General features: G+C 55.9%; 6 protein-coding genes across 6 annotated transcripts; 3 read left to right on the top strand and 3 right to left on the bottom strand.

Moving 5' to 3' along the window:
• The first annotated feature begins 28 nt into the window (after window positions 1–28).
• Window positions 29–2,276, top strand: L226DRAFT_327227 (uncharacterized protein). The gene is made up of 3 exons (XM_067673956.1): window positions 29–80; window positions 229–541; window positions 598–2,276. Exons 2-3 carry the CDS (start codon window positions 527–529, stop codon window positions 2,128–2,130), a joined length of 1,548 nt encoding a protein of 515 aa, XP_067538187.1. The 5' UTR covers window positions 29–80; window positions 229–526; the 3' UTR covers window positions 2,131–2,276.
• Window positions 2,052–5,813, bottom strand: L226DRAFT_503997 (uncharacterized protein). Its single transcript, XM_067677957.1, has 11 exons — window positions 4,965–5,813; window positions 4,811–4,909; window positions 4,673–4,743; window positions 4,506–4,622; window positions 4,320–4,453; window positions 4,189–4,268; window positions 4,066–4,135; window positions 3,741–4,009; window positions 3,537–3,688; window positions 3,237–3,488; window positions 2,052–3,188 (listed from the first exon to the last, which is right to left on the bottom strand). The coding sequence occupies exons 1-11, from the start codon at window positions 5,595–5,597 to the stop codon at window positions 2,423–2,425; spliced, it is 2,643 nt and encodes an 880-aa protein (XP_067538186.1). The 5' UTR covers window positions 5,598–5,813; the 3' UTR covers window positions 2,052–2,422.
• Window positions 5,814–6,701: 888 nt separating this feature from the next.
• L226DRAFT_532388 (uncharacterized protein) lies at window positions 6,702–7,562 on the top strand. Its single transcript, XM_067680251.1, has 5 exons — window positions 6,702–6,778; window positions 6,887–6,953; window positions 7,008–7,030; window positions 7,086–7,148; window positions 7,209–7,562. The coding sequence occupies exons 1-5, from the start codon at window positions 6,751–6,753 to the stop codon at window positions 7,487–7,489; spliced, it is 462 nt and encodes a 153-aa protein (XP_067538185.1). The 5' UTR covers window positions 6,702–6,750; the 3' UTR covers window positions 7,490–7,562.
• Window positions 7,563–7,638: 76 nt separating this feature from the next.
• L226DRAFT_458001 (uncharacterized protein) lies at window positions 7,639–10,775 on the bottom strand (the record flags this gene model as incomplete). The annotated part of the gene is made up of 5 exons (XM_067675416.1): window positions 7,639–7,997; window positions 8,055–8,494; window positions 8,585–9,837; window positions 9,902–10,192; window positions 10,251–10,775. 5 exons carry the CDS (start codon window positions 10,773–10,775, stop codon window positions 7,639–7,641), a joined length of 2,868 nt encoding a protein of 955 aa, XP_067538184.1.
• Window positions 10,776–14,975: 4,200 nt separating this feature from the next.
• Window positions 14,976–15,581, top strand: L226DRAFT_532387 (uncharacterized protein). The gene is made up of 2 exons (XM_067680250.1): window positions 14,976–15,048; window positions 15,113–15,581. Exon 2 carries the CDS (start codon window positions 15,207–15,209, stop codon window positions 15,495–15,497), a length of 291 nt encoding a protein of 96 aa, XP_067538183.1. The 5' UTR covers window positions 14,976–15,048; window positions 15,113–15,206; the 3' UTR covers window positions 15,498–15,581.
• Window positions 15,582–16,308: 727 nt separating this feature from the next.
• L226DRAFT_482287 (uncharacterized protein) lies at window positions 16,309–17,860 on the bottom strand (the record flags this gene model as incomplete). Its single annotated transcript, XM_067676964.1, has 3 exons — window positions 17,713–17,860; window positions 17,388–17,647; window positions 16,309–17,333 (listed from the first exon to the last, which is right to left on the bottom strand). The coding sequence occupies exons 1-3, from the start codon at window positions 17,832–17,834 to the stop codon at window positions 16,309–16,311; spliced, it is 1,407 nt and encodes a 468-aa protein (XP_067538182.1). The 5' UTR covers window positions 17,835–17,860.
• Between the last annotated feature and the right edge of the window lie 90 nt (window positions 17,861–17,950).

The raw sequence follows: 17,950 nt of genomic DNA, 5'->3' as shown, positions 1-17,950 counted from the left end.
AACTTGAACTTGGGTACAGCCATTGCATTTGCAACCCGAAACCACATTCCTTCCCATGGGTCTTGACAATGGTCCATTGAGTGAGTGCCATAGCGTTTCAGACTATAGCATCCAACCGTGAACCTTATTCTACAGTGCTTGAGTCGGCGGTGATCGGGGATGGTCTTCTCTCTTCCTATTTTTCGTTAGGTCTGCTGCGAAACCCTTGGTCTAAATGCGCTTTTGCAGACTTTGGTTCACCTGATTACTTGGGTGCCCGCGCCGCTTCGGACCCCACAATATAGCATGACGCTAAGCGTGGGACGGTCTCGGAACCTGTCCAATGCATGGACCTCCTCAGTCACAATGCCGCAGCGCCCCTTGTCATAGACAAATCTTGGGTATGGGGCATACGTTGTGGATAAAAACCCCCCACCCCCTGCATGTTCACACAAGCTACTTCTCTTCCCCTTCTCTTCCCTTCAGACCCTGCGACAGTGGCACCATCCCATCCTAACCGTTCACCTCCAATCGATCAAGTCGCACTATGGCACAGCTGCAGGTGAGCGGCAAGATTCTGTAACAAGGTTGTATGAGACGACTTAAAAGCCCCTACAGGAATCCAATATCTCCACCGCAGTACTTGACACGAACGATGTCGTGGAGTACTTACTCGACGACCTCCTCTCTCGGGTGGTAAAGCGCCCGCACCGTTTCAGAAGCCTCGACATGAGAGTTGAATCCACCGAAATCAACAATGTGATCGTTCTTCTGCACAGTCTTAACAAACCTACGGCTCTCCTCGAGGACCTACACATCAGGGTCTCCTACTCTGGTGGCCAGAACCGTCCTCAAGGCTTGCCACGCGCATTACTCACCCGTGCTCGGCATCCTGCCCTTCGCTCGGTTACATTCGATGGCCTTTCCATTGACCTGGGTAGCGATGCCATCCCGCAGCTGCAAGTCCTGAAGTTATGGAATTATCCTCCATACGCGGCCATGCACCCCAATGAGCTCGCTCAGCTATTGGGATCCGCTAGGTCGCTTCAAACCCTGGAATTTCACCACTTCCTGCGAGGGGTCGCCTTCCAAGAAGATCTCCCTCTCCCGACACCCATCCAATTGCCCTACCTCAGCAGCTTCATCTGCGAGGACGACATGCACTCCGTCCGCCAATTCTTCCGCGAGGTTGATATCGGGCCGAACGTGCGTGCGGAAATCACGGCTCTCACCCCGCTGGACTACGCCCCAGATCCTGCGATCGCGTTCGGTCCAGCAGCTAGTATTCTTACACCAGAAGACCCTTTGCGGGAGCTATTCCAGGCCTTGGAACGCGTGCATTGGGAGAGACAGCCACAACCCGACGAAGAGCCAGCCGAATACCCGCCCGTCGGGTGGATCTTCCCTAGCGATAAGAACTCCGGGCCATCCCTCCTGCATACCATCACGAACATCAGCGTATCGAGGAACACGAAGGGCGACTTGGAGCTCATCGGGTTGTCCGACACCGAAGGCAAGCTCATCTGCAGAGTCCCTCCCCCTGCGGTTGCCTCTCCTTTCGACCTTTTTGTTCAATATCCCCTGATGAGCTCTGCGCTCTGTGCTATCAACTCGCACTTCCTCGTCTCGCGTGAGGCACCCCTCCGGACATTGAAGATTGAGGCGGATCTCGACTATATCCCGCCCTTCATGTGGTTCCACCTCTTTTCCTCTATGCCTTACTTGACCTCGCTGCACCTGTGCGACACGGGACGGCATGGGTCGCTGGAGTCCAGGGGCGCTCGGGCAGTGTTCAGCATGCTGGCCGCGACGCTTGATCGTCACCCAGCAGAGCTCCCCCGTATGCCTGACATTTCCAAGCGGCTGGCGCGAAGCTCCGTGTGCAGTTCCATTCCGGCGTCGCGTCTGCAGGATGTGGCCCTTAGCGGTTCGCTACTTACCGCAGACCTTCTGCAGACAATTCATACCCACCTTGCGATCCGGGAAAGTCAGTCTGTACGGGCAGGGCGTCTCAAGAGTCTTCGGCTCGACTTGCGCCCTCATGCTCTGGGCTCCAAGAAGGTCCAGGTGAAAATCCACGACACGTACATCGCTCTGGAACGCTGGGCAAAGCAGGTGGGCATGGCGCTGATATTCAACGTCATGCCCTGATTACACCGCCCTCGCACTCTGGTAGACTCTGTATACTTCTGACCACGGACTAGCACGATATGTATGTATGTATGAATACTATTGCACGGACCCACGAGAGCGTTATGCGGAATAATTTACCACCCGGATGCCAGACGAACGTAAACGACGACATTACCTGCGAAGACATACGTGACTAGCACTAACATAAACACCATCCTGTCATCACACATCCGTCTCTCAACAGTCATCGTCATAAGGCATGGTTCCAGCCCAGCAAGCGTAACCCTAACCAGCCCGAACGCGCGGGCGCTCACATCGCCATGCCCGTCATGGACGAATGCGTCGACATTGCGTCCTCGTCTTTCGCCCGCACCACGTCCTTATCTTTGGGAGGGGGAACGTAGACCTCGTCCAAGTTCCGTGGCTTCAGATCCTCGGCTTCCTCAGCCGGGACTGGAGGTACGTCCTTCGGTACAGGAGGCATATCCTTCGGCACCGGGGGTACGTCCTTGTTGCTCGACACAGAGGGCACAGGCGGGACGGGCGAAGGGCCCCTCGACAAGGACGCAACGCTCGACGGGCGTGACGACGAGACGGAGAGTTTGCGCTGCGAGAAGAACGAGCCGATGTTCGCGCCCCAAGAGCTGAACGACGATGGAGGCGGTTTCGGCGGCTCGGGCTGTGCGAGCTGTTGCGCGCCGACGATGCTCAGAGGCCGGAGACCACGCTTGGTCGTGGGCGTTGGTGGAACATCGCTTTCCTTGGGGCTCGCGTTGCGCTGCAGCTCGACAGAGCCCCTTCGGGACTGAGAACCACTTCCACGCGAGGTTATCCTGGAGAGATTGGGCGAGGAGGAGTCCGACGGGAGGGATGTCGATGAAGTGCTCGGGTTACGTTGCATCCATCCCCGGACACCTGCGACGGCATTGAATAGGTTCGTAGAGCCTGCGGCGAGCGTCCTTGATACGGCTTCGCGCGCAGGCGCCAGCTGCTGGTCAAGCTTGAGCTCCTGGATGCCTTCCGAGAGACGTAGGCCGATGTCGGACACGACAGAAGGCTTGTCGTTGCATGGATGTCTGCAATACCGTCAGGAACAGCATCCATGCAAGCCAGGCGTCACATACCGTGCTTCGACGATGTCAAACAGGAGAGGATCCGTCACCCTGTCCCACACCTCATAGGCATGCGACTTCTTGAACTCCTGTATGAAAACCATATTGAAGTCCTCCGCTGCGTGTGGATCCCCGGAGCCGTCCGCGATGACGACCCCATTGCCCTGTCCCTTCGACAGGAAGGCAGTGTATTTCACGGACGATAGCGCAGCCATGATGTACTCTTCGAACTTCTGGCGGAGGTAGTCGTCGCTGCCGCGGAAGCTGCAAAAGATGTGAATACGATGCGCGTGGATTCAATTGCAGACCTACAGCATGCCAGCGTTCAGGCTCATATCTGGGTCCTCGCTGTATCCGTCATTGACGTCTTTGAGGATGTCGTCCATCCACTTCCGGTCGGCGGGCGTCAGACCAATCATACGCTCAATATTGGGGTTGCGGAACTCGATTGCTCCAGTCTCAATCTGCTCTTGAAATGAGCAACGATCGCGCCAAAGGTGGCAAACCAAGACTTACGTTGACGATCACGTCAATCTCCTTCTGCTGTGTGACAATCGAGTTGGTGCTTCCGCAGAGCCAGCACTCGGTGTCCTTCAGCATGTCAAGCTGCTGCAAAGGCAAATACGGCTGGAAGAATGCATCCTTGCCGAACAGGTCCAGAGGAAGACCCATGTACGCCATCATACTCTTTGGGTCGGAGGTTTTCAGAGATGTTGGCCGTGACAGCGTCTTCGCGCGATACGCGAGCGGTGGCGAGCCGCAGTCATCGAGGTTCTGGAGCAAGCCTAGAGTGAAACACATCATCAGCATGCAATCAGGACAGGAAGTGTGCTATGCCTACCAGGAACGAGGGTGACCAATGAATACTGATATGTGCACAGCCTCTCCACTGGATGACCGAAGAACATGATCTATGCAGAACGATTGAGTCCACGACGCTAAGTACGTCCGAGCTCGGACGTACCCTCTTCTGCAACATGAGCGCCTTAACGAGGACTAGTGTCCGTTGGCGGAACTTATGGACCAGCTCTCGCAAGCTTGTGCCTACTCACGACAGTGAGCGCGGTCGACACTCCTGCAGCCCACAGCACGTACCCATGTAGAGACCGCTCTCGGTCAACTGACCGCGAAGGGAGTGTTCCAATGACGAATAAAAGTCGTCAAGAATGCTCGTATCTGTGAAGTCGCGTTGCGAAAACAGTGCTTTCGTAATGACACCCAATCGGTCGCTGAGATAGCTCAGTCGGGCCCTGCATAGCGAGGTGACGAACGCGTGCGTACCGTATCGGCCCGAAAACGGGCTTCGAAGCGAGCACAACCACGGCCTTCTGGACGGTAGACCGCGTAACGTCAGCACCCTTGACAACTAGGTCGGCCGAGCTTATTTGCCGGTTACATCTGTAGGACAGTTGGTATTGCTGTTGCACGCCCTTATGGAACAAGCTCACGATATGCCAAAGATGGTGGTCGGGTTGGGTGATGAGGGGACCAAGTGGAAATAGGAATAGTCTTCAATCGTCTACAAGACCAAGACGTCGTTTCAGACGCGTTAAGACGAGCGTAGACCCGGAGGGAGCGCGACTTACAAGATGTGCGCCATCAGGAAGCGCGAGGAAGGGAAGAATCTTGGAGATTTCCTCATCATCGAAGATGCCTCCTCGCGAAAACTCGATCTTCGGGCCAACCTATGCCCAGCAAAGTATGAACACGCGATATATTCAACATAGGTAGCGAACACACCAAGTGATTGAAGTCCACCAGCGCTATGCCCAACACCAAGGGCCCCTTCGACGGCTGCACCAGCAGCGACTCCGGTCGCGCCTTCTTGGAATATGAAGTCGACGCAGAGCCGAAAGACGCGATACTGTCCGTGTCGCTCTTGAGTCGCACGCCCGCGGAGGATGGCCGTGAAGAGAGAGTTGCCGAGGGCGGCAATGAGGGTGGTAATGAGGGCGGCAACGGTGTGGCCATGGGCTTCTCCAATTCATGCATGGACGGAGCAACACTCGACAACGGGGACTCCCCTTCCTCGTATTTCCGCGCAAAGAAGCTTCTGTCATCTGCGTCTCCGTCCACGTCCGAGCTTGGCGAGCTCACGTCGGTCTCCATCGTATTCCGTTTCGTAAGGCCGGCAAGCGAGAGGCTTTGACGTACGAGTGTTACTGGTGTAACCGCGGGTTCCTGAGGTTGTGAAACTCCCAAAGCAGTCGAGTCGCGTGGGGAACGCGGCGGCGAGGACAGTGCAATAGACTTGGCGGACGCGGTGTCGCCGTCAGAGAAGTGTGGCTCGGAATGGTTGTCATCATCATCGGGGTCGACCAGGAAGCGTGTGTTGAGCGGAGAGGGCTCCGGAGAGTGGTCAATGGCAGACATGAGAAATTGTCAAGTGTGGATGCTGCGGAACACGGGTGGTGAATACTGGACTCGCGCGAGCTTCAAGACCTAGTCGTCGACAATGGCGTAGCAGTCAGCTGAGACAAAGCCCGGGAGGTGTTGAAGAGACGAAGAGGCTAAAGGAGTGGAATGTCCAGCGTTGTGATGCCGATGGCTGTAACAGAGCAGTAAGTCCTGCTGTAACCGACCAATCTGGGCCACATTCGCAGGCGCTTGTTGCGAGTGTGATATCGGCTGTGATTTCCTTTTTGGTCACTTTCGAGCTGACCTCTACCACCCATCGACGGTACTCATTCTGCCTATTTTTCTCGGCCAGCCCTTACGAGGGTCTTCGGTGCTCGGCTTCACTTGTAACAGCACTAACTGACGGCCTAGTGCCAGACAGACCTTTGTTTCAGCCACCCGCTCAACGAGATGAACACGGGGCTCACCATCACGACGACACAGCTGTTTCGATCTGCATTAGATGGATACGCTGCTGAAGAATCTGGGCGCAGGCAAAGCGCTGTTGACATAGCTTACCGAATGACCAGGTGGTGATGAGACGGACACCGGCGACCAGCTGTTGCGCTTTGACACGCGCACTCTACAGTCTCTTTCTGAACAGGCATTGTGCCGAAGCCCAACGAATCGGAGGTACTTCTATTGGAGTTGATGCTAGTGTGCTGAATGTAGAGGATGTCTATTCCAGCTATCGGAGACATTCAATAGGGTCATCTGAGTAAGGTGCGCTCCTCACGTATCCCCTTAGGTATACCCCGATGCCCCGTTACGATACGCTCTCCAGGAGGCCTCCGGCTACTGTGGGACTTATACTGACTGGGTCAGCTTGAGGTTCGGTAATAGCATGAACCGATACCACTCCCCATATCTTCAATGCTATAAAGCTATTAATATACACGAGCATCTCCATCCCCACCAGTTCGAATGTGCCACTGCATATGGTTTCTTGCGAAGGTATCTACGCTACCCCAGCTTATCTTGGTTCCGTGAGCGATGACCGACCTTGGTCGAGGCATGATCAGAGGCGCCCAGCATATAAAAGCGTTGGAGCGATCTCATTCGAACTCTCAGTCTGACTCACGAACATCCGCGGCCGATATTTCCTCCTCTGACTGTGAAAGCGTTGACCATGGATGTTTGCGTCATTGGCTTCGGCGGTGAGTGTGCACGGGACCTGTACAGACATTTGGATTATGGTGTACTCGAGTACTGCGGGATATGTGCCGCCGTTGCTCGCTCATTACTTACCTCTCTCCACTTCGCAGCAATCGGCGCGTTGTATGCATATGCGCTAGATAAGACCAAACAAGCGCGAATTACGGCAGTCTGTCGGTGAGCCAAAGTAACAAGCAAATCGTCTTCATCGAGCTCACCTACATACTGCAGATCGAATTTTGACGTATTACAAGGCACGTCTCCATTAGGGTCCATCCCTACAATAACCTCATTGACCTGAGAGTATAGAACATGGCCTTGATATTGAGTCTGATAGACTGGGAAACCACGCCTCGTGGAAGCCCTATCGAGGTGCGCTACTCACATCCATAATCTCCTCTCGCTCCGCACATGCTAACGCCACTCCTTCAGTGGTCCGTTCATTGGAGGAAGCAGCAGATCGGTCCTACGCCTACATCATCTGCTCATTCAAATGTATTCCTGACATCACCACGACGCCAGCACTCCTCGCGCCACTCCTCTCCCGGCTCTCCGCAGATCCCCCCACATCCACGACCACGTTCGTCCTGCTCCAGAACGGCATCGGGATCGAAGACGACCTCCTCGAGGCCGTCTCGAAGATCAAGGCCCCCACGCATCAGGAAAAACCCGGGTTGCTAATGAGAACTAAATTAGTACGGGGTCGTCACTAATCGCAGACTATCTGTGCTAACCATACGAACATGCGACTAATGAGATGATCATGTCGCTTTCTCTTACTAACGCACCAATATTAATGTCGAGGTCTCATTCGACTTGAAGTCGTGCCATGTGCAAGGTGTCGGAGTAAGTTGATCAATAACTAGAATACAAGTTTGTACATAAATCGGTCAGAGAACGCGTTGAAATAGAAGTTCTTGGCCTTGTCAAGAACGTTGTCGCGCGTCCAATCCCGAGGAGCGATGGGCCCGAACTCCGGAATCAGGTGGCAGCTCCTCTCCAACTGCTCCACCGGGATGACACTTGCAAGTCGTGCGGCACGACGGAGTGACCGCGAGATCTTGTAGAGGCCGTGGTCGCGGTGTGCATGCACGAACGGAGTGAACCATTCGACATAAGCTAGATGGTTTGGGCGCTGCACGTCAGGCAGCCCCGGAAACAGTGTGTGCAAGGCCTGTGGGGGTAACTTGAACACTAGGCGCACCTGCGCCACGCAGAAGCCTGAAACATTATGACAATCGGTTAGCAGGAACACGAGCAGAGTGAGAGACAACATACGGTCCAGGCCAGAGCTGTCTGGTGTCCCCATGCGGACGAGTGCGGTGTCAAATCGGCCAGCAATGTCGTCACCGTACTTGTTCTTGTGTACCGGCCGGATGTGGATGACATCGCGACGTTCAGTGCCTGGAAGCGCAACACCATCCGGGTCGGGCACCCAGAACTTGATTTTGTGGTACACGGAGATCTTCTGGAAATTGAGGTAGATACTTGCTGATGCTCGTTCTTGCTGTGCAGGTGTCAGATGAGGAGAGTTGCGCCGAACAACGAAGCGTGAGAGCGCATCACGAAAGTATGTCGCGCCATACTTAACCTGAAGCTGGTCCAGTGGTACAGTAGCAGAGGGATGACGTGTTAGGTCAATGCGACGTCGCGGCTTGTCGGCAGAGTCCCGCGGACGTCCATGCGGGTGCCGGTGTGGGACAGGGATGGGGGTAGGTCTGGGCGGAGGCGGTGGTACAGGAGCAGAGACGATTCGCGGGGCTGGTGCGGGCGCCGCAAGGGGCTCCGGAATGGGTTTGTTCGCATACTGAAGGCGCCAATTGACGTACTTTTCGTGACGGAGGATCTTCTCCTTGCGCTCGAGCCACTTCGTCATCTGAACAAGCTCGTCCTTCTTGTTTGTTGCCCGAAAAGCGTCCTTCGTCATGTCGATGTGCAGCCGCTCAGAATACTGTGTGTCGTAATTGTCAGTAGTACCAAAATGTTCGATGGATCGCCGGTAGTGGTCGAGAGAGTGGAGCTTCGGGAGCTGCCAATGGGCCCGGATGCCGAGGTCGACAAAGACGTCCTTGTTGGCATGGAAAGCAGTGAGCGCATCATCGAGGAGGCAGAGGGTCTGAGTGGTATGCGTGGGATACTGCGCAAGGTACAGGAAGTCGAGGATAGCGCGAGTTGCACGAACGATGCGGGCAGGCGAGACACCATTGGGGAGACGGAGATCAATGATGAGTCCCAGCAGGATGCGCGCGATGTCTTGATGCTCCTTTCCAGTGACGCGCGAGAGGTTTGATAGTCCCTTCGAGAAATGTCGGAGGTTGTGGTTGGGAGGGAGACGACGACAGCGCGCGTCAATCTCAGCGTCACCAAAGGCGTCTTGAAGCCACACGAGGAGGTGTTTGACGATGCCTTGATAGAGCTGGTGCAGGATGTCGGGTGTGATTGCGTGGTAGATGTTGGTGTAAGGGAGATCTGCCCAGAATGGCTCTGCAAGCGGCTTGATACCAGCCTCAGCGCATGCATGCTTGAAAGCGCGCGGTCCCTGGTCGATCATATCAAGTGCGTCTAGAACCTTGCGAAGATTTCGAAGCGACCGATTGGTATCAGTGTCCTCCCCAACCTCCTCCCGAGCGACGGGGCATTTCGGACACTCCCCGGTCTTGCAGCCTGTGACTAGGACCTGCTCCGGATAGTCGCCAACGTAGACTGCGAGGATTGGATGTCCTCGGCGTACAACACCATCCCCACTGGCTAGCGGCATGCCTGTAACACTGACCGGAGCAAGTGGTTCGAGAATCCGGGTCATACAAGTGTGGAACAGATTTGCGAGGACGCGGCGGCGGGCGGCTTTGTTCGTGATGTGTAGGAGACGAGAAGTGGGAAGATATGCGAGGAGGATCTGGCCGCGGCGAGACGGTTTGCAGCGAACCTCCTTCGGGAGGTTGCCAAGGGTCATGTATACCAGGTACGCTGTCTTGTTGCCAAAGACGGTGAGCTGTGTCTTGTCCGATGAGATGATGACCGGCACAACAGTCGCGCCCGGGTTCTCTTTCTCGAGCTCTTTCTAGATGTCAAAGTAGCATACAGGTGAGTGTGGGACATATATTGGATGAAGGCTGCGAGCGTACCTGGGTTGCCCACCACCATTTGCCAGTATTCATGTCAAAGTAGACACGAATCGTCCGGTTTCCATCTGCATAGTGCCGCTCAGGAACCAGCTGAAGGATTGGCGTGAACTCCGGATCGCCGAAGAGTGCCTCTATGCACTCGAGAATGTCGCGGAAGAAGACTTCGAAGGCCTCGCCTGATACGACGATCTCTTGGCGCTGAAACTTCGGACGTCCGTTGGGAAGCTTTTTGTCGATCAGGTTGTTGAGATCCTTGGCAGTCTTGTACGATAGCGCAAGCCGTTCCGCAACCTGTGAGAGGGGAAGACATGGTCAACAACATACCCACTGCAAGACGACGCTGACTCACCTCCTCAATTGCCAGAAGCTCCGTGAAAGCGGTAGAACCCGAGCCACGCAGCTTAGCCCAGCGCGCCATCTGCCAGTCAAGGCGGGATGCGAAAGGCGCATACGGGTTGCCGCTCTGACTTGCATCAACAGTAGCAGCGTACGCGCGATACGTAGACGCTGCCGCCGCCGCTGCGGGCACAGCATCAATCTCCATAGGCTCTCCAGCTGGCTTGGGGTAGCGCACAGAGAATGTCTTGCGCTTGACATACTCTTCGACGGTCGTGCGATGTGCGTGGGTAGGGAGGGCTGGGCCAGCGGGATTGACAGCAGTGCCGGGGGATGATGTCGCGTCATGATCTGGACGGGGTTCTCCTGGCTCAGGCTCCCAGCCCAGACTACCGCCATTCTGCTCATCGTCATCATCGTCCTCGTCGCTGGACTCAGACTCAGATGCGTCAGGCTCCTCGATATGGGTGTCATCGAAGAAAGCGGGGTCGTAGTTGCCAAAGTAGTCGCCTTCGAAAGGAATCGGATCAACGTCCATATCAACATCGGGGAGGGGAAGTGCGTGGGGTTCGACAGGTTGCACATCGACTGCAGGCGGGGTGGGGAAGTAGATCGCTTTGAGGGCAGCGCATGCGGGCTTGGTCGTTTGTCTGATGTGATTAGTGAAGCCAGTTTCGCTGTACTCCTGATGGCAACTGGGACAGAGGCGGACCATCACGGTAAGGCAGGCAGCAAGCAATAGGGATGCAGGCAAGGTAGGCGTGATTCTCCAAGTCCGGCAAACAAGCGCACAAGTGCGGGCATGCGGGCGCGACCACAGCGCCTACTGGGAACGGTTAAACTGAGGACACGGCCTCAGATTGTAGTTCTGACGAGTGAACTGTACAGTTCTTATCAAATCTCAGCTGTAGATGCGCAGATCCATATCGACGAAGCACTCACAAAGTCGGCGCATATCAGCTCCATCGCACGCTCACACCCACATCTTGGTCCATCAAGAAGATCACCTGCATCTTTTCACTGTCAGCATGCCTCCGAAGCCTCGTGCCATCAAAAAAAAGGGGACGACTAACCCTGCAAGCAAGCGAGCGACTCAGGAAATTCCGAGTACTGCCTCCAAGAAGGTCACTCGTGCGACTGTGGCCAAGGAGCCCACTCCGGGAACCGACGCTGCGCAAAAAGGTATGTCAGTGACATCGACAACGAGCAAACATGATGACTTATCTTTCAGTAGCAACGGCCGACAACGGGCACGTCTCTACAGCAACGACGTTGTCGAAACAAGTAGCGCCACCGGGACAAGCCCCCAACACGCGAAAGCGTGCGAGCTCAAACACGAACCATGGTACTGCTCAAGCCACTCCCAAAAAAGCCAAACAACCTGTGAAAGCAAACTGTAAGTGACGATCGCACTCGATAAATGAGTCGAACTAACCTTCGCTCGCAGGCAAGGCACAAAGCAAAACTGCACAGCCCGAGGACGAGAGTAGCGGCGAGGACCTGATCCCTGTCCCTCTTCACAAGAGGCGAGGTGCGCGGCTCCACGTCGAAACCTGGTTGTATGTACTAAAGAGAAATCTAGCTCAGCGCAAGCGGAAGGGAGACGACAAACGGTCACATACCATCGTCCCCCCCCCTACCGTCGACAGCGCTCAGGACTCTCAGGATGACGGACACGCAGACCTGGAATCTGACCATCACAGCGCCCAAGACAGGAACCCCTCTGCCAGCGACGGCGAGCTGTCTGCGGATGAAGATGGACTCGATTCCGAGGATCCTGATGCTCTGGCGGCACAGCTGGCTGCAGAGGTGCGTTAGTTTGTTTTCTGATACGCAGATATACGCTGATGCCGCCCAGAAACCGCGCTGGACCAAGAGCAATGCGTCTCCCAACCGCCGACGCAAGGCCCCTCCAACGTACGACGACATCGGCGTGCGGCGCAGTGCGGCGAGCAAGAAATTCAGGGACTTACGGATTGAGCTGAGCTCCGGGGCGTCTGAGTCTGATGCTGACGTTGCTGCCGACAGGGATGGCCAGGCAGCTGAGAACAGCGATGAGGACGAAGCAGAGGAGGAGGAGGAAGAGGTCCTCACAGATCCCGAGTGGATGGGTGTCTTGACGAAACAGAAGGCGGCGGAGAAGGCGTCTAAGGTTCGTTTTTCGATCTCGTGGCGCCCGTAGCTTTGCCAAAGTCTCACGCACCTTCTCAGGCTATCCCTCCACTCCTGCCTCCCACCGCACAGCTGGAGGTATGTTCTTAATTTCTGCACATCACTCTACTGTCTTCTACTCAATACCTGTCGCCTCCCAGCGACCTGTCTGGAAGGCGACCAATGTTCAAACTCCCAACCGCGCTGCTCACGCAACCCCGCGCTCAGCTCCTACCGCTGTCCTGTCTGCCCAACTCGCTCAGACCAGTGCCGACATGACGGAGCCCTGGGTACAGAACGTGCGCAAGCGTTTGCGTGGGCTTGAAGAGGACAAGGTAACAGATGGTGCCGAAGACCTCGTGGATGATGACGATTCCGAGGACGACATGGAGGAGATCCCCGCCATCCTGCCAGCCGCGCGCTACCAAATTGTCAGGACAAATGGTCGCCCCGTCTCGCTGTTCGCGCAACATCCTCATGTGCAGCACGCTGTGCGCGCTGCCCTTCCAAGTCTCGAGGCGCACCTGGTGCATGACGACCCCTTCCCCGACGGTATCACCCTCGGGCGCAACGTCACCGACGCACTCATCAACAACGCCGGCCGGCTGGGGTACACAGGGCTCGAAGAGGCTCTGCGCATGAACGACGCAGTCTCGCGGCCCTTGGCGACCCTGGTGAGTACTCATTCCCTCATGTCCGCATGCTCTAGCCCCGCACACAAACATTGCTGCAACGGTGGCCACGTACGCTCTTGACAAGTCGTACGTACGGTTCACCTGTTGCATCTGCCATTGTCCCTCTTTGTTTCGTGCGATTGCGAAACGAAGAGGGACGCCAACACTCATTCAGCCCGTTGCACGCGACCTGTTGGCTGCCCCGCCTCCGTCCGGCGGGGCAGCCCAGTCGCGTGCTACAGGGCCGATGGGTGATCGGCGGCAGCTTCCTCGCACTCGCACACAGCGAATAGGGACATTAGCCAGTTGCATACTGGTAGAATGTATGTACGACTTAACAAGGACGTGCGCGGCCACCGTTGCGGCTCCGTGCATAATGCGCACACCGCCATGGAGTGCGCTGCACGTCCTTGTCGATGACCCTCACTAATGATCTTCCCGCTACCTAGGTCAAACAGCGCATCAGCACGTTCCGCGGTGGCATCAAAAAGATCGCCGACGCCAACGTAGCTGCATTCTACAACCTCGTCCCCAATCAATGTGCGCCGCTTGTGAGCGCGCTATTCGACCACCTTGCGTACAACTTCCCTTTCACTTGGGATGTAAGTTGTGCGCTTCACCCTTCGATTATGACCTGCACTCATTCGTATTGTCACCAGGCGACCTCCGAAACCGTCAATGTGCAATGGCACAAGCCCTACGGTCATGCTGTCTACCCCGCCATGCTACGCGTATCTTTTTTCACAGGCACCGCGGCAATTGGAACGCAGTACCCGGACCTCTTCAACTCCTCCCTCGACAACCGCGCTGAGGAGAAAGAGATATCGATTCCGATGCTCGCCCTCGTTGGGACCGCGGTGAGTATTCATCCTGACTGCCTCGATTTGCTGCCTCATCCCTCTGTCTACGTACAGATCCACGCCGCCCTCACAGAATGGAAGACGGGCACTCATTACAGCATCCCATTCGCTGCCGATGCATACTTGGACGTGTACAACGAGCATAGGCTCGTCCTCAGCGGCATCAAGGCCAAGAACCCACGCGCTTTCCATTCGTTGATGCACCGCCTCTACCGGGAGGCCAGGTGCGTATATTTCTTCTCTTGATCAGATGAGACTGGCATGCTCATGCGTCCAACTTGCAGCGGTGTCACTCCCGCAGCGTCGACCTCGACCACCGCCAACGAGATGCTCTCCCGCATGGATTGGGACGCCATGGAGGTTGACCCATAAACCGTCCCAATCTGTCTATTCACGCCCAACTCGTCCGCCGCTCCTTCCCAGGTACGTTTTCATCTGCTCTCCTACCGAACTCCTCTGACTACGTACACCCACAGCCAACTACGCACACTCGTTACCCGCCCAGGCCTGTGTACGCATCTGATCTCTAGCCACGCAACTCCATGCGCACCCGCTTTCGGCCCCTCCATGCTGCCGTCTTGTTGTGTGCCGCTACGCTTATTGTTCACATCGTATATCATTGTGCCTGTTTGTCATGTATAGCAGTCGAGTGCGCAATCTATTGTTCGTGCTCTCGCAAACCTCCCGAGTGAACTGTCCCCCGCTAATCGCCAATAATTCTCTCCTAATACCGGTACGTTAATTTCAGACTAATGGTACTAATGGCCACTCATCGATGCTCATTAGGAAAGGACTCTCTGTATTAGACTAATCAACTAACATTCATAATTAGGGCAGATTAGTGCCCATTAGCAACCCGGGTTTTTCCTGATGCGGTCGTCATCTCCGGATGCTGCTGGGTTGACACGACTGCCGTAGATGGAGGCAAGAAGGTCGCGCAGCACGGGAACGAGAAGTTGATCTTGGGGTACCACCGACCCCCGGTGGCCTCTGAAACCTCGGAGAGCGTTTATGAAGAGGTCGCGAAGAACTCCTTGGACGCTCTGGTTGACATGTTCCGTGCCGCAGGGTCTGACGCGGAGGCAGCACCTGACGCGGACGTTGCCCGCTGGCGTAAAGTCCTCTGGTAAGTGGCCTGGACTTGACTCCTAGGCAGCAGGTGCAGATGACAGTCTACGCACATGTAACAGGAACGCATCCTTCTCAACACTCTGCACCCTCACACGCGCACACGTGGGTGACGTCCTGGCACAGGCTGCCTCTCGCCAAGCACTTCGAGACATCATGGCCGAGGTCCTCACGGTCGCGCGCGCATCGCTCGCGCCGTCACCGGCAGTGGACGAGTTGCTCTCGGATGAAGTCATCGACCTGATCATCGCACACGAGAATCCGAAGTCGGTCTTCCGGCCTTCTATGCTAGTCGATTTGGATTGTGGACGCCCAATGGAGGTTGAGGCGATCGTTGGGGGCGTGTTGAGGCGGGCGAGGGCACATAGCGTGCCGACGCCGAAGCTGGACTTGATCTATGCCGGGTTGCTGGTCATTCAGCACGGGTTGATCACTAGAAGGGCTTGACTGACAAATTATGGAGGTAGTGCGGGTTCACGAGGTGGTACACATGCATTGACATCTTTCAAAGCAACGCATCTGCGACGGCGGTAATTCAAGAGTGCTTCGACGCGCTACCTGCGCTACCTATCGTACACACTTCCGATATGGCAGCATATTTGGCAGCGCACACGCTTTAACATAGCAGAGGAAGCGGTACTCCTACCGACACGGTAAGAGAAAGCCGCTTTTCAACTGAGGGACGATGTCTAGGCATACCTTCTTCTCCTTCTCGGTGTTGGCGTATGGGATGAACGCCGCCTTGAGCTTGGTGCTGCACTTACCGGGAATAATGGCATAGGCCCGAGATGAAGAGCTCGAATGGAAGTCCCCCCTCCCCATGCATTGGATCTCGACAACCTCCGCTCAACTACATGTCCAATCATGGCCATACCAGCGAAAATATCCAACCCCTTCAGCCTGAGAGTGGTTCTGGCAGCTCGCGGAAGCGAACGCGCGAGGAAGTCCGGGACAGTCTGCCTGTACAGGCCCGGACAGGTTTTCCGTATCCGTTTTGCTTGGGCATGCGTGAATTCAGCAAGAATTTGGTGTGATTGGCTGGCAGGAGATAAGCTGGAGCAAAGAGAGCGGGGAAGGCTGGCAAGTTGCCTCTCCTTTAAGGCTTTGAGAACAACATGCGACTGACGAGCAGGGTTGAAGGGTCGACGTCCGGAACGAAGGCGACAAACTAAGCTTGACTTTACTCCGATGTGGAGACAATAGCGATGTATTAGTGACTAGAGTACACTATTCTCAGCGCGCCGCCTGCTGATCAGTCTCAACGCGCTTTTGCAGGTCCGATCGCGACCGTGAGGAAAACATACTTGTACATCAACGAAGCCGCTGGCTCGTTCCCCAAGTACACCACCATCGTCGTCCTCAGAGTATTGAACCGGGTGATCTCGGTCACCATGTGCACCGTCTCGGTCTTGATGTTCTGTGCCAGGGCAGGCTTGTACGCCCACATCCAGCGATCGCTGAGGTCCCGAATGTATTGGATGCGTTTTCCTCTCCTATCCGGCGGTCCAAGCAGCGGCTCAGGAGGGTCCTGCCCGAGGATGCGAGGCAACATGACGACGCCGCCATATTCGCAGATCTCCTGAATCGGATCACTATCATCGTCCGCACTGTCTACTGAAGTAGGACTGTCGAGAAGGATGGGGATCAGGACGGATCTCTCCACCGGGCTCACAAACGTGTCGCTCGCCGCCGAGTCTTCCGCCTCGTAGATGAGCCGCAGTCGAGGATTGAGCCCATGCGCCTTGCATGTCGCAAAAAGCGCGGCGTCCGTCCCCTTGAGCAACGCTGGCAGACCTTCGAGCGGGTTCGGCTCTCCGCTCCAGAAAGTCGGGAGCGGGTACTGGTGTCTCAGCCCAAAGCCCAGGATGCCTCCATCTGGTAGCATTGTCCGGTCCTTCAGGAGCATAGCGAATGCGTCCGAAAGTGCGGGGAGGTTCGCTCCTGTCGGCTGTAGCATGCGCAGGCCCGGGACAGGCGGGGGCGCATAACCTGCTCGAGAGGAGTCGTAGTAGAGATTGTATGTGACGGTGACGCGGTGTCCTGCACGCACAGGGAGGACCTCGTGCTCTACGTCACTGAAAAACGCCACGAATGCGACGCTCGCTGCGGCCTGAATGTCAGGTTGGGAGAGAACCTCGGAAGAATTGAAGGTCCATTCCTGCCCTTGGTGGCGGAGAACGAGCTCCCCGCCTTCGTGCGGGGTAGGAAATATCACGACAAGCGAGCCGAACATGTCTTCAGCCCGGGGCGTATCTGTGTGTGGCTTAAAGAAGCCGTCTTGCCCTGCACACCAGATCAGACACACGCTACGAACTGTAGAAAGATAGGGGCTCCCACCGTAAATGTTCAATTTGTACAACTCTGCCCGAACTGCTTTGGACAATTCCGATCCCGGAAACAGGGCGGTGCGGACTGCTTCCACAAGCCCGGCACGATCTGCATCGAAGCCGACCGCAAAATGCTCGACGTCGAGCTTGCCTGCTTTGCGGTACGTTGAATCGAGCACGCTCTGGTCGTTGCGTCCGAACGGAGCTGGATCGCATTTCCGTTCAAGGCGGTTTAGCTGCTTTACCGATGCATGCAGGAGGTCGACGCGACTACAGAGATGATCCGCGCCGATGATAAACGACTGTCTCCTAGAGAAGCGTCGAAAATTACTCACCGAGCCCGATTCTCCTTGCCGTAAAACAGGATGAAGTTCCGTGGATCGAGGGCGAGGGTGCCGCTGCAGTACGGCAAATTCTCTGTAAGAGCCTTTTGAAGATTTTCAATAGCAGGCTTCATTTATGCTTGTAGGCTGTGAGAGGACACCATGCCGATGCTGGTAGTGGCACGAGTGGCAGGGTACATACAAAATTCAAGCGCCTAAATGGATCCTGTCTCCTATATACACCGGGGGC

Source organism: Lentinus tigrinus, assembly GCF_003813185.1.
Source record: "Lentinus tigrinus ALCF2SS1-7 unplaced genomic scaffold L226scaffold_6, whole genome shotgun sequence".
Classification (NCBI taxonomy): Eukaryota; Fungi; Basidiomycota; class Agaricomycetes; order Polyporales; family Polyporaceae; genus Lentinus; species Lentinus tigrinus.
Note: the sequence above shows the minus strand (reverse complement) of the source record. Positions and strands in the feature narration are given on the sequence as shown.